Here is a 15,366-nt window from a genome sequence, read left to right on the forward strand (position 1 = left end):
CTCAAGCTTGATTTTGACGGTAGTTTCGTACAGTTGACCGACAGAACCCCTTTGACAAATATTGTTTCAAAATAAGTAAAAACCTACCTTTGAAGCAAATATCATCCGTACGGTGATGTGATACGTTGCTTATGGATGTGTTTTTGAGAAGTTTGGTAGAACGTTTCATGTTAAGTAAATGGATTCATAGATAAATAGCTGTTTGCAACGTCAACGTTTCCTGGTGCCTACAATGCGTAACCTTATCCATCCTTAATGACATCGAATAACTTATTCAAAGAAGCGAAAGATTTGTGATGAAATGCCGTTCAATATTTGCTTGCAAATTTATGCCTCTCTGCCACATTCCAACAACGCATCGCACCTTACTCTTAACTCGCACGCATCCTGTACATATTAACATAGCGCTGTTTTCACGCATTCCAAGAACTCATATTTGTATCAAGTGTTCATGTTTGTGTGTGTGTGTGTGTGCTGGTCTTGTTTTGCTTCAATGTACCGTTTGCTTTTAATTAATACCGTGAATACTTCCGCCTCGCTCAACTACCACCTCCCCGTTGAAAACGCTTCCAAGCAAAAAAGCTTGGACTGGCAGGCAAGCATAGGATTATATGCTCTGTCTCAAGCTCGTTTTAAGCCTTTTTTTTTGTTGTTACGAAAGATCGCACTGAGCGTAGAAAGGAAGTAACGGAGTTGGGCCGGTGTGAAAGGGTTGGGAAAAACAGGGTCTTTAGTGCCCTACGGGTAACACAAACACTAATCCCATCGTCACATCGTTTGTTTCCTCCAAAACACGGGGCAATCGAGAAGTGGGTAGAGGGACCCTTCAGAGCGGAGGACCGCTCCGGGGGCATAATCCTTTCTGGCTTTCCCCGTCACAGCGGGAGCAGTTTTCGTAATTATAAACTTTCTGCCCAAAACTGTCTTGTGAAACCTTGTGGGAAAAAGGAATGTGCTTATCCGAGTGCGCTGCAAAGTCATCCATCGTGTGCTTCCGGTGAGGGCAGGTCCGGACAGTACCGGGGCAACGTCTTCTAAGTTTCGTCGTCGTCTCATTTCGTCTCGTAGCTATGTCGCAGCGCACCGCCACCCCAACAAAAACGAAGAACTAGTACGTACTTCTGGTACGATATTCACTGTGACTATAGCGTTTAATCTACTCACCAGGCCGAGATTTGCCAAGGACGAGAAAGTCATTTCTGATTCCGGCAAGTCATTCCAACGCGCCCCGGAATGGATCGTGTTTTCGGTGCCGAGCAAAATCTGTTTTATGCAACTGGCAACCGTACCGGGCTGACCGGCAAAGCCACAAACATCGTACCGGAGCGAGAGAAATTGTCAAACCCCGGAAGTTGCCGGGGCAGAAACCGCTTGTTTCGAGACCGAATTTTGGTATCGTGTGACTCTCACCCTCTCTTTCTTTCTTTGGTGACACTTCTTGCGGACTTGCCAGGAAGTGTAGTGCTGCCCGAAGACCGCTAAAGATTATGAGTGGGACATCATGAAACGACTTGCCCCAACGGTAAGACGACGACTTCACTTCCGTCCGCCGTTGATGGTGATATTTTGTATCGTTACCGGATGTACCAGTGGGTGTGGGAAGGGGCACGACGGGGACATGGAGATGCCACTCGGCAACCCAACTTCATTGCTAGAGTTTTTGATTATGACCCATGGAATCTGGAGCACCAATGCTGGGAGTCCGGACCTCTTGTCGCAAAGGGTACGACGGTGATACATTCACCGGTTATGAGTTTTTGGTCGCAGTGTAATGAAGATCGAAATGAAATTTTAGGTGTCCAATCAAGATCGGAAGGGAGTTGAGAAATTGGAACGAAGCAGCGGAATGTATTTTGTAGCTCACCGAAGTACATTCCAATTGCTGCTGTTCGGTTGTGTGCCACACGCAAGAACTCTCTACCCATTGGTGCCTTGCGGGTGTACGGTTGCCAGCAAAACGGAAACCGTTTCATAAATATCAAGACCCAACATGACTTTACAATGATTTGTTTGATTTCTTTACGCTGGCTGGTTCAGCAAAGAGAAGTCAGCTAACGAGCGCCAAGTTAACCCGAACGAGAATGTTTACAGGACCACTCGGAGCTTGGATGTATATGCACACACACACACACACACACACATACGTACAAACATTCTTTTAAGCAACAATCCACAGCATCCCCAGCTGAGGGCAAGTAAGGTTCGCTGATCAAATGAAACATGACGCGCTGGCAGTAGCAAGGATGAGATGTAGCAAACTAATTATGAAGTTAGGTGGCATGAGTATATATCCTTTTCACCGGTGCAGACGATACGAACGAGCGTTATTACGTTTAGCTTAATTAAAATATGCGTCCATCTTTAAATACATGCTGATGTGTTTGTACTGTTGCAAGCTTTTTCCGACAGCACGGTACACTTGACTCAATTTGCAATGCAAGACACGATAACCCCTGGTTACTGGTAGAAGTAATAGTAGTAGTAGTATTAGTGATAGAAGAAAGAAGTAGAAGGTACAGTAAGTAGGTACCTTTGTGTGCTTCGAAAACTACAACGAACTACATCCCCAGAGTCGGTCTTCGAGTTCGACGTAATCCTTTTTATTTTCGCTGATGTTGCCTCTTGCTGCTGCAAGCTTTCAAAGTTTTCCAATGAAGCATCATCTTGCCGTTGAAGTGTGCATTACCAAGAATTAGAAAGTGAGGTAAACATGTTTTAGCCTTTGGATCAAGAATGTTTCCACGTTGCAACGTTGCAACAAAATTGGGCCAAGATTGTGTACCTTTCTTTTAGTCGAGCACTCGGAAAACAATCTGAAACATGGTACTATTGGGCTTGTACATAATTAATACACAAGCACTGCCTGATTTCTGCCAACATGCTCCCTCGTGCGCTTCATCAGAATGTTTACATTAGTTGCCTTCGAGACACGGCCGGTATATTAAGAAGCCGTGTGCGTGTACCTTCGAAGCCTGTTGCGCTAAACTTCTGGTGTCTATCGTAGAATCGCGTGTGTTTGCCTATGTGTGAGCTTAGTTCCCCGACAGGGTTTACATTTACCGACACAGAATACCCGGTTACCCGTTCCTCGAGCTACCTTGTTTGAAGTTAATTGGATGGGTTAAGCGTGAGCACACCAACATTCTGCTTCGCTCTCAAACACGCCAAGCTTGCCGTGGAGCGCGTAAACGCACTGGCAGACTGGTGTGCGAACGAGGAAATTTAATTTAGCACGAGTGATTTTATTCCGATCCACTCGTAGAAACACAACACACTTACAGCCGGTTCGTGGAGTTCGGTAAAGAAATGCTACACCTTTTGCAACCACCGGCACGGCGGCAGGTTGGTTAGATTGCGATGCTGCGCGTTATTTACCTTGCTGCTGCTGATGAATGAATTCGTAACTTCAGCTGAAAGTGTGTGACAAGCTATTGCGTGCACTTCTTGCCGGTAAGGAAGTACAATTATGAGTATTCGCAAGGGAAAAAGTATGCGGTGGTTTGTTTATTATGAAAAAGTGTCGAGATTCAAATTGAATTTACATGTGAAATGTAAAATCTGTGAGTATGATCGCACGAGGACGACTTGTGGAACAGGCTGATGCTTATGGGAATAATTTAACTCAGATTTATTTTACATTTTGGTTTATTTTACACAAGTCTTCATCTTTTACAAAAAAAAAGGATTTTAAGAATTAAATCTTTAAATGCTTAACGAAGAAACCTGTTAGTAATCAATCTTATTTGTTGCCTTATCGCAAAGAAACAAGTAAAAGTAGCAAGATAAGTAATCATACAGTTATCATTGACAACGCTTTTTCCACAGCTTGGAAATCAGTCCTGCGTACGGGAAGATGGTTCAGGCGATATTTGATTGCCGATCCTGCTGTATGAAGATCAATGTCACATCGGCTCTACTGTAAGATCGTCCCAAGAGTAATTATTCAGCTTTCAAAGGTTGTTTAAATGCACCATGTTATGTTTTTATTTTTTTTTTATAAAATTGCTTTTTTTTAGCCAATGAAAGCAAAACGCATTTGATAATATTTTTTGAAGCTGAAAATAAATACTCCATGAAGCGCTTGATGTCTATAAGAAATTGAGAGTACATTTCTTCAAAACTACCAAAATCTGATTGTGTGACTGTGGGGAAAACTTAAGATTTTTTTTGGTTACTGCATGTAATAAAAAATATTTAAATTATTTTTAACATTTTGCTCTCTTTCTCTCCCTCACTCTATCTACCAGATTATGTGCTTAATCAACTAAAATCCAGCAATCCAGAACTTGATCCGTGGTAAGGTAATACAAAGAAATAATTAAAAGATTTACATCCTTCACGGTTGAGCATCCGTTACGTCTATGTTCGAAGCTCGTATATTCCCATACCTCGGATAATGCCGTAACATCAAAAACAAATCATATAAGCCTATTTGAAGCTCGAAAGGGATAAGTACGCTTAGCAGGTTGTAAAGCTAGCTAAGAACTGGTTAATTATACGGCCATTAATTTGTGTTGTACCGAGCCGACGATCCCCGGCACACAAAAACAAGCCGACACGCCAGATTTACAGGAAAGAAACTAGGAAATCCACGATACAAAAAAAGGAAACGGTACAGTAAAACCTTCCACAAATCAAAATCCCTGCACCACGATCCACATCAAAGGGAGCGCGACCTAATTTGTAGGATCCAATTGACAACTTGTTTGGGTTCCGGGTTTCATTTCACGGTACCGTGGAATAAGCACTGGGGTGATTTGTTTATTGCCTGCACGCTTCGGTAGCAAGAATATAGCATTTTAATCCTTCTGCCCCTGTTCTGTTCCTTTCCCGAAAGCTGGAAGCCAGCTCTCTCTCCCTCTCTCTCTCTCTCTCTCTCTCTCTCGCCACGTTCACAGTGAAATCGTCTCCTGGCATCCATTTATATCCCTTATTTTCCTTATGCCCACAGCAAACGGCTATCGTTAAGCCAGCCAAGCTTAACCAAAGCGGCTACCATTAACTTCTCCGGCTATTGAAAACGGTCGAAGTGGATTGAAAAGTTACACTGATTGAAAAATCGCTTGATCTAGGTGACGTCTACGGTGGAGAGGAAAAGTTTTCTCGGGGCGTATAAAAAATAGCAAAAAGCACACGACTTCATATTACTACGCCGCCATGGTCATGGCCTTGAGTGACTTTCGCAAAAGGGATTAATTTATTGAATTAATGCCAACCTTTCCACGCCGGCGACGACAACGACGGCGACCATTTCTTTAATATCGCAATACCGGGCTGATTCCGTTCATCGATTGCGCTATCGAGGTCGTGTGATTGGGCTGGTAGACATCAGACTGCTGTTACCAGAAGGTTTTGGTGATTGTTGGGGAGCTGTGACAATCGCAGCCGGTTCGCACCCGTAAAGCCGAGTGCCGGGTTAGAAATTGTTTTCTTCGTCTGCTTCGATTCTTGTCATTTACAGGGCTCAGTTGGGGTGTGTGTGTGTGTGTCCTTCGAAATGGCGGTGCCAAACCTCCGTACGCACAGTCGCAAAGCTTTCGTGCTAATAATCCAATCGAATCGTATTTCCTTGTTACGCTCCCCGCTTGTTCCATTGTTCCCTGTTTCCTCTACCGCTTCAAAAAAATGCTTCAATATTCGTCCTATCATTGTCGCCAAGTTGCTAGCTGCTCCCAACCCAATGAATGGTGGGGAGAAGAGGCTGAAGCAAAAAAGAAGCTCTTTCCTTGTAGCATATTTCGCATCATCACTTGAAGCTGGTTTAGCAAGCGGAAGTTGCTTCGAAATGCAAATGAAATCGAAATAAATTGACTCTGAAGCGCTCTACTTTTCCTTCCTTATTTTTCGGTCACACTCGCACACACACTCTTGTGGAACTTGGAACGAGCGGCGGTTGATACTTTGGTGAGATTTGGCCACCGCCACGATGATCAGATTTTCTTTACGATTTTTTTTTCTTTCCCTCACCGTCACGGAAATAGGATTCCTTTTTTTTTTTTTGTTTGTTTGTTAGTGTAAGTATTTGTGGTCTGAGCTGAATGAATTCATGGATTCAGGCGTGCCCTACTTTGTGGCACATTCTGGTTTGAGGTGAAGTGAAAGTGAGCTTTATCAAAATTAGTGCCATAGCAAGAAAATGAAGCATTTAAGCTACTCCACGATAGTCGCGTGTGCACTCACAGAAAACGTCAATGGAATTCACCAGCGGACCCCAAGAACATTCCGCCGTTGATCTTACAGCTGCGTGTAAGCGTGTCCCTTGCGAACATTCCACTGGTGAGAGGTTAGTAGAGGGTGCAAAAAGGAAAGGAAGTGAAGGCGCTGTGTAGAGTTTCACCAGCGATAAATATTTGCCTTACTTTTGTCGAGCGCCATGAACTGGCTGGCGTAAGAATGTTTTGCTAGCGCTCATGGTTGTCATACTGTTTGAAGTCAACTGACGACCTCTATTCGTCAATGTGTGTTTGTATACGCACACATACACTATGTACATTTCGCTTTAAACCCTTAAACATCTCAACCGTGGTGGCCTGTTACCGGCGAACCGGAAAGGCTGAGAATAAAGTTTTCGGTTTTTGTGTAGAATTCGAATGATGCATGGCTTCTTGAGAAAAGTTGTAGGAAAGACAAGGGCCAAACCGATTAGGGTTATTGTTTACAGTTAAAAGGAGAAACTTAAGAAGGGCATTACTAGAAGCAGCAGACCATGTTTTAAGTGCCAGTCTAACACATTTTATGATGATGTACAAAGTCGATTATGTTTAATTGGTTTTTGATGGTAAGAGATTACGAGAATTAAGGAAGTTTTTATGATGCCATTGTTAATTACCTTCAAATGACTTAAGTACAAGATTCCATGGATTCGATTCCAATTCGCACACATTTCTTTAGCTGTTTTTAATTTAGTAAAGATAACACTATTCTCAAAACGCTTGCAAGCTCAAGAAATTCTTGAAGCGTCGAGTGTTTCGATTCAAAAAAGTAAGGTTAGCTTTTGAGAAAGATATAAACATACTTAAAGTTGTATTTTCTTCGCACAAACAGCTCACCGGATAGGGATGCTACACGAGCATTGGGAATAGATGCGTCATGTGAAGACGGTTGTACATGTTCCCGGTAAATGCATTACACTGGAACTTCTCTAGAGAATTTGAAGAAGCAAAAAAAAAACCACTCCTCTCCATTCATGGGGAATACGTAAAGGTCGGATAGAAAGAGAAAAATACAGCAAATCGTTGGTACTCATCTGACATCCCAGAGAAAAAAAAAAGCTAAAGGCACTAAGGCACGAAGCATATGGTTTGGGGTGTAAAAGCTTGTGTTCCCACCACGATCATCCCCGGAAGTTGAGTGGCGTTAGGATGTTTTCTGGCGTTTCTTTTTTCGGTCTGCTTTCTGGAGCGTACTTCGCCTCAAGGGGATGGCTCTGAATTAAGACGCAAATATTTGCAAAACATTTTCGTGTGTTTCCTTGTGGACTTTTTATCGCGATTATGAAAGAGTGTGGGAGATAAGAGTAATATTACAAGCTTCAAACTACGTAACAGCCATTAAGGCGTCTAGGGACTGTTCCGGTGAGGCGTGTTAGTCCCGGGGAGGTAAAGGTTTTAACTCTTTAAAATCTTGAATATCGGACAGTTTTTTTTTTTTTTTTGATCTCTTATTGATCCATTATAGCCAAGATAGAGTACTTACCCTCACCGTGCGTCTTTGCGGTGACGTTAAGAAAGTTGTGATTGATTTCCACATTTTCGTCGATGTCCGCCTCATAAATAACCTTCTCGAAATAGAGCGGATAGTCGTTCTTGTCGGCAATACCTGTTTTGATGAATTTAGTAACTGAAACGAAAAACCAAGAGACACAGAAGCATTCATTAGTATGCATTGTGCGATTGTTTTACGTGTACAAATATAGCGCGCAAAAAAACGCCATCTTCTCTTTTTTCGCAAACGCAAACAAAGCGCCCGCTCCTATCTCAAAGCGCCGTCCGAAAAGACGGATACGATTGGGAAATATTTTAATTTTATTCCAAGTGTCGTTTGGCGATGTCGTGCATATGTCACTCGGAATCGGTTCCGGTCCGGACGCTCCAAGCGCACCAGTGACCACTAATGGAAAACGAGAACGATAAATTTCGATTTCCCTTCCGTTTCGCTTCGATCCACGGTAATTGCAGTTACACAACGAACCAAGACTTCTTCCACGGTAAAAGCTTGCAGCGAAAACGGGAGGTTTAAAAAACAACGAGGAGGGATAAGAGCAGGAATAAAAACAGAAATGTAAAAAGTTCAAATAGGAAAAACCACACACACATTGTTCGCTCGTTACCCAAACCCCGGTTTGGTGTCACTGGAAATGCATCCATTATATGCACCCATCCCCAGCATGGGGCAGCCAGTGAGAAAGAATCGGCACACACGCAAAGACGGTTGGTTGGGGTTTTTTTTTTCGGGGAACGAACTCCCGTACGGGGAAGAGAAGCCGTGAGCGAGCGCACTGAGGCACAAATCTCAAATCCAAACAGAGATATCCATCGAACCGCGCGTACCGCGCAGTTCGCGTTCCGGCTGAGGTTTATACGGTGCAATTGCAATCGCCGTACGGCATTGGGCTCAGGCGAGCGGGGTTTTCGTTGGGCACTGGGCATGCTGGTTCCGTGCTTCTTCGTGCTGCGCATCAAGAAGTGCACGAGGCAGCACAATTTGAAACAATTTAAAATCCATTTTCTACTACCATGATTTCTGACTTCGATTGGGTACGTACGGTTCGTACGGTCGTTCGCTTGGTTTGGAGCTGCCTGAAGCGACCGTCAGGGATCGCCAGGAAGCAATCGGTAAGAAACCGCCACCATCCGGGTTCAATTTGGAGCTTCTTGTGTGAGCGTGTATGTAAGTGTGCTTTTCGGTTTCTGCTTGAAACTCCAGCAAAGTCACGGTCGACACGAGGTCACAGAATTTTTCGTGCTGGCAGTAGCTTGTCTCTGATCGTTTGGCTTGTTGCTACCCAATTTTATCGAATGCCTTGTGGTGATTTTAGCAGACCATATTGTGTATTTACTGAAGCGCACGTGCACAAGCACAGTGTACGGCAGTGTCCGATACCGATAAATGGAACACCTTAGAGATCGAAATTAAGTTGAAGCTTTTTGATTACTTTGTGACACAAAACTTTGAGTGGGAGATTCTTATTTAAGCGAAAAGTTTCGTTTCTGGCATTTGATGCGTAAAAATCGAGAACGAAAACATTGTTGGAGGAAACGTAAGAACAACAACATTTTCCAAATACAGTTGTGTGAAGAAAAGAATAAAGTTAGAAAATAAAATATTTAATGTTAGTAAGGTACTTTATTATAAACACACTGTAATAAACAATAAATATTTTGAAATAAAATGATCAAACTTCAGTATCCCGACGCTCGAATGAAAACAAAAATTGAAAAAGCTATTTTCAACTTCGCTGAAAAGTATTTTGCATTTTTATGATCATTCTTTGCATTTTTTTAAAAGACATTTGATAAACGAATTCACAAAATTCATTATAACTTCGCCGTCAAGGCAAAATTCATACAAAATGTTCATTCAACAAAAAATGCAAGCTACAACAAACTGTTGGATAAAAGTGCAAAATCATTAATCAATGAACCGTGCACCAAATTCACTTCGCTGTGGAATGCAGCAAATAGTATTAACATGTTGATTATTTTAACATTTTATAAAAAAACCCCACATTGCTTTCCCACGTTCTTTGCACATTTTATTCCCCGCATATTTAAGATGACGAACCCCAGCTGCAAACAGTAGCCTGCCTCAGTGAGCGTTGCATAATTTTGATGCACTACACAACGAGCAAAACGAAAATGGCAACAGTTTTGCTCAAACCGCCCAAGCAAACTGACGCATATTTAAAAAACATTTGCTATGAAAAAACAAGAAACAAAGCAATACCTCTTGATATGATTTGTTGTTCGTTTTATAGTTTGTCTGCATTCTCTGCTTATTTTTGCTTATTGCTACTGGCATGCACAAAGTTATTCAGAATTGAAAAATATTCACAGCAAGAATTGAATTGAGTAAATATGATTTTGGGTTGCAGTTTGCAATAAATAAATACAGTATTTACGATAGGCCAGTGAAAGGTTGTGAAATAAATACAAAAAAAAAAAAAAACACGGGTGGTTGAAAAAAGTGCAGGAAAATATGCAATAGCGTGGAACTAATACAACAACAGAGTATCGTTCTCGTGGCATCTATTCTTTATGCTTGTGGTTCTACAAACGAGAACAAATTTTAAAAGTTAAATTTAGGCTACCAGTGATATAGCAAAGCATTGAACAACATTGAAATAACATTAAAAAAGATTGCATCTATTATTGTTAAAAGGGTTGTTAAAACAAACGATTAGCTTTTGTTTTAGGATTTGCAATCAAACGTTTTAAAAATGTGATGATTGGGCATTTAGTTATCCACACTTAAAATTGATTTGTGTTTGAATTGCGTGTACAATTGGCATAGTAATTAAAAATTATCCGTGCCAGCATTGAACGCAAGAGGAATCACAAGACAAAAAAGATCTCAAAATTCTCTTATTAACAAAATGGCTCTAGTTAAGAAAACTAAGCAGAAAAATTCAATTTTGTACTGCGTATGTACTTAACAGCACATCTCAACCGAGCCCTAAAGCTTCCTTAGACGACCTGTCAAAGCCGTAGATAACTAGAGGTAGCGTCCCGTACTGCACTAGACAGATGCAAACGAAACGAAATTAAACTAGACCAAAACGTATGCTCACGCTTCACCCTTACCGTGATCGATTCTGATCGAACGGTTCCCAAAATCAACATGCAGTGAAGCAGTTTGCTGGTAGAAATATAGTTGAATCGCGCACCGATCGAACAGTACGAAATGAAATTTATTATTTAGTCAAATATGACTTCGTTCGTGAGCAGTACTTTTTTTTCTCGATCGCTATTCACCGTTTGTATGAATATGCTAGAGTGTCGTTGCATACGTCAGCAACACCGAAGCCGCGTTTCGAGCTGGTGCAGGCTGGGTGAAAATGGCAAAATTGAATTATCCACTTTTCAACGTGTTTTCCTTCTTCGTTCAGCAGGTATGATGTGTTCATCAACAGGGAGGGGACTGAGCATATCGTATCGTTTCTGGTGTACTTGATGTCTGGTGTTGGATTGGTTGCTGGTGTTCCCGGGGCATAGTGCAGTGTGTTATGCTGTCATAGGCGAAGGATTTGAATAAATAGTTTACTAAAGTGCAAGCGAAATAATTTAGTTGAATTTTCAATTGCATCTATTTTAAACTGCGAAATTAAAAAAGCAATCAGTTTAGAATCGATTAACCACTTGGCATGTTTTGATGAAAAATTTGGCTAAGGGTTATGTTAAAATAACTCATGGGTTGCCGATCCAAAAAAAAATTTAAATATTTTTATATTTTTTCAATTCAATAGGCCTTTCACTCACAATTTATTGAAAACGTGTCGATACAGAAGTTAACACTGCACTTCAATTCGTTCAATGCTAAACCAGAGTAGAGAAAAGCATAATAAAACTACATCAGAAGGACATAGCGCCAGTTGTTTGCATTGATCAGGGTTATTACATTTCCTTCCCATTTTTCAATCATCCTGCTTCACCGTCTGTTCCAAACCATCCGAATGTAGCATATTGTATGCTTTCTTCATACCGGAAAGTTGTTCGAGCGCCGAACCTTGGAACGCCAGACAGCATGTACAAAGCACCAGGCGCCTCCACCAGCACTATAAATTAATGACAATCTATCGACAACGGTATTTGTCGCTTTCGAATCGTTCAACTCGAGCACGGTGTTCTATAGTGTGGCACTGTGGAATGAAACCACGGCCATGAAACATCATCCCTCATCAGGAAAATTCATTGCAAGGAAAAATGTACAATGGTAATAAAAAGCTGGATCGCGCAGATAAAGCACCAACACACCGCCAGCCAGCAAATACACGTCAAATTAGATAAAAATAAAGCCAAATGATTGCAATAAGAGCTGGCATCACAAAATCCTACCCCCAAAAACAAAGACATTTTATTAAGCGACATTGATGATAACATTCGCCCTAGGCGACATAAAACCTCGCACGCTCTCTTCGGGCTGATTCGTCCCCAGTTTTGGGGTTGCCAGGACACTTTCTCGCACTTTTATGACGGTTCTTTCTTGTCAGCATCGGAATCTCTGTGGCGTGGGCCAGCAGTCGACCCAATTATTGAAAAAGGTTCGGTTTGCGAACGGACTGGTGTGCAAAACCCTCGTACCAATGAGAAGGGCAAGAGGTTACAAAAACAAGAGCCGCTCTGGCAAGCGACTAATTGATTCTAGGATGAAATAATATTTTGTTTTACGACCGTCCATTAAAATGGGACCGCGTGAGTGTATCTTTGTGCAATGTTACGTTTCCCTGGAGGACTAGCGAGAGGCTGGAATTAGAAACTTTTTGCAAAGCAACAGAACTGGTCGCGCATTAACGCCTCGACGGGATAGGCGGTTTGTTTGAAAGATTTGGAGAGGGAGAGTGTGGGATTCTCGACTACTGTTTTTTGCTATAATAAAGTAAAGCGTTAATGTTTTATCAATAAATGTATTAATATCGTTTTAATGGGACGTTGGGCATATGGAAAAAGCAAGCATATCGTTTTCTCATAATTTTTCTTTATTAGATAAGTGGATCTGTTGATCATAACTTGATGATTTCAAATGCTTTCAGCTCTTTTAAAAAAAGACATTCTACTGCACTTGTTTATCTAACACACCGGTAGAAGCTTCCGTTATCATGCCATCTTGGTGCTTCAATTTATTACCACCATAACTTCCATTTAAGGAACCGAAATCTCTTCTTGCTCCGTACAATCCCATGATTGTTCACAACTCTTCATTGTGTCACGAGTTTTCTCTATTAGGGAAGAAATGAATGGATATAGACGCAACAAAAACAAATAATCGCAAGCTTAAAAATAAAACCCAACCAAGCACAGTCGCGCGTCCCACCGACAGCTGGGATTAAGACATGATTCTTTGTTCGGCAGAACCCGAAAACAACATTCCGTCTCTGTTTTTCGCTTCTCTGCTCCCGAAACATTCTCATTCTCCCCCTTCCCAAACATTCAAGTCAGGCACGGGTTGGAAAATATAATATTCTTAAGCTTCCTTTCCACACGTTCGGCGGACCTGCACGGTACACCTCATTGCTTCCATCCCTTCCGCACCAACAACGTGTCGGTATTGTTCACCCGTTGACGACATTTTGGTGCAATAAACAAACACTAAGTGGAATTAATTAAATAAAAAATTGCATCAATTTGTTGCAGTGGTGCACTTTTCCGTCCGAGTAAGGTTTCTTTTGCCTTTTTGCTGCTGCCTCGGGGATGGTGGGCACCGTTTTGCCCGATTCGTTTGCACAAGGCGTCCCAGGAGTGGTTCTCAATTTGTGTTATTGTACTTTTCCCTTTATATTTGTTTATTAGCTCCTGAATCGGATTCTTTTTTTTTGCTGCATGCTCCCCTATCTGGGTTTTATATTGTGGGAAAATGAAGAAAACCACCAGGGAAAGAAATTGTAAAGAAATACAGTGCTGGTACCGGGGGAGGGAAAGTAAAACGGACTGCTAGTGGTAAAAATATGTTGCCATTCTGGAAGTGTTTCCATCACATGGGTTCAGGAAGAGTGTGGTGGAAGCAAGAAAGTGGAATGGATGCTGGGCAATGGAGCGTTTTTGGGTTTATGCTTTCTTCGCTGTTTTGGTGCTCTCTCTCTCGTTCTCTTTCTCTTTCCCGCTTCATCCCGCTTTCTGACAAACCCGTGGCGGAAGTGCATTCTTTTCATTTCAAGGAGAAATTTTCTTCTTGTGCTGGTGCAATTGGATTCACATGCAATCAAGTGCAAAAAATAAACGAAGCCCTAGCAATGGTGTACGGCTGTGGAGATAGATTGGTTTGACGAAAATGGGAAGTCTCTGATGATAGTGCTGCTTCTACTGGTGCCCTATTTGAGGACACTCACGTTTTGGGACACCACCACCACTCATGACAACGGTACAAGCGCACCGGGATTTGATGGAGGTTTTTGTTTGTCGGTACCGTACTCTGGTGTAGGATATCACCGACCGGATGCAATCTTGCCTTTTCCCTTCGGTTGTCACCGTCGCCGACGGACGACGTTTGCGTCTACGACACGCTTCCGACGCGTAATGAGGTCAAAACGGGTGAGAAGAACCATAACTGGCAGCTCATCATCCATCCACCGAAACAGTTGGCGTGTGGGTTGTTTTTGGATGTGTGCTGGCAAGACGAACTTCTAATTGATGATGGTGATTTATCTTCAGACCGTAATTTCAATTTGGGACTTTTTTTTCTCTTGCCAGCGCGTGTGGCTAGTGTGTCTGTTTTGGAGAAACTGGTCTTGATTTGATGCAGTGAACTGCATTTTCTTTGACAGGCGGAAATTAGTTATCGTGCTTCTGTAGTACTTCCTGAAGAGTTTTTGTGAGGTTAGATAAAATCTTGTTGGTGTATAAATAGATAATGAATGAAATTACGGCGTTTTGAGTTGGTTACAATTTCATCCTTTAAAAAAGAGAGGCCATATTCTTTTTATTTATTAAATTATCTCAGAAATCTAGCGTTATTTTCAATAATTTGTTTTTTGGCAGTGTTTTTTCTATAATCTCTTAGATTATTTCAAGGAACGATGGACAAAAAAGTAAGTCCAATCACAAGCAAACAATAAACATTATAGAGCAGGAAGGAATAATCAATTAAGGAGTGTTAAACCCTCACGCAAAACACCTTGTCTTGACTATTCAGTTAAGGAGCAATCGAGGAATTAAAAAAGCCTTTAATTGCTAGCTAAAGGTTCATGGTATTGAGGAATCAAAGAACAGGAAAAAAATCTCCTTCTTCTTGGCGTAACGACCTCTAAGGTCATGACGGCCATCAAAATGGCAAACTAGACTGCCGGATACCACGTAGTTGGTTAGTCAGTCCTCACTACGGGGGGACGATCCTTATGGGTTTTGAACCCCGGTCCTGCCGTTAGAAGACCGGCGCCGTTGTCGTCTACACCACCGAGCCCCCGGATTATTCACCCTGATTTATTATTATTAAGCAAAAAAATATTCACTTTAAATAAGAAATAACTTCTCTCTGTTTTTATGCTAAGAATAAGAAAAATAGCATTATCTTAATTTACCATTGCAATTTTGTGTTCTTTTCTGAAATAGCCCCGGTTAGAATCAAGAATGAAATAGCAGGTTGAGGCACTAGCAAACAAACACAACATTTAAAAACAAGCACATATTTACGTTGAAGTTAAAGTCTGGTAAATTG

General features: G+C 41.7%; 2 protein-coding genes across 5 annotated transcripts in view; one reads left to right on the forward strand and one right to left on the reverse strand.

Moving 5' to 3' along the window:
- LOC126563720 (neural-cadherin) overlaps window positions 1-15,366 on the forward strand; it is a 678,265-nt gene that overhangs the window by 205,522 nt on the left and 457,377 nt on the right. The window lies entirely within an intron of this gene.
- The window catches only part of LOC126563785 (neural-cadherin), a 139,875-nt gene that overhangs the window by 50,289 nt on the left and 74,220 nt on the right, over window positions 1-15,366 (reverse strand). For all 4 annotated transcript variants that reach the window (XM_050220522.1, XM_050220521.1, XM_050220524.1 and 1 more), the window contains exon 2: window positions 7,696-7,839. In XM_050220522.1, coding sequence (XP_050076479.1) covers window positions 7,696-7,839 — 144 coding nt within the window. The remainder of the gene's footprint in view (window positions 1-7,695; window positions 7,840-15,366) is intronic.

This window comes from Anopheles maculipalpis, chromosome 3RL, assembly GCF_943734695.1.
Source record: "Anopheles maculipalpis chromosome 3RL, idAnoMacuDA_375_x, whole genome shotgun sequence".
Taxonomy (NCBI): Eukaryota; Metazoa; Arthropoda; class Insecta; order Diptera; family Culicidae; genus Anopheles; species Anopheles maculipalpis.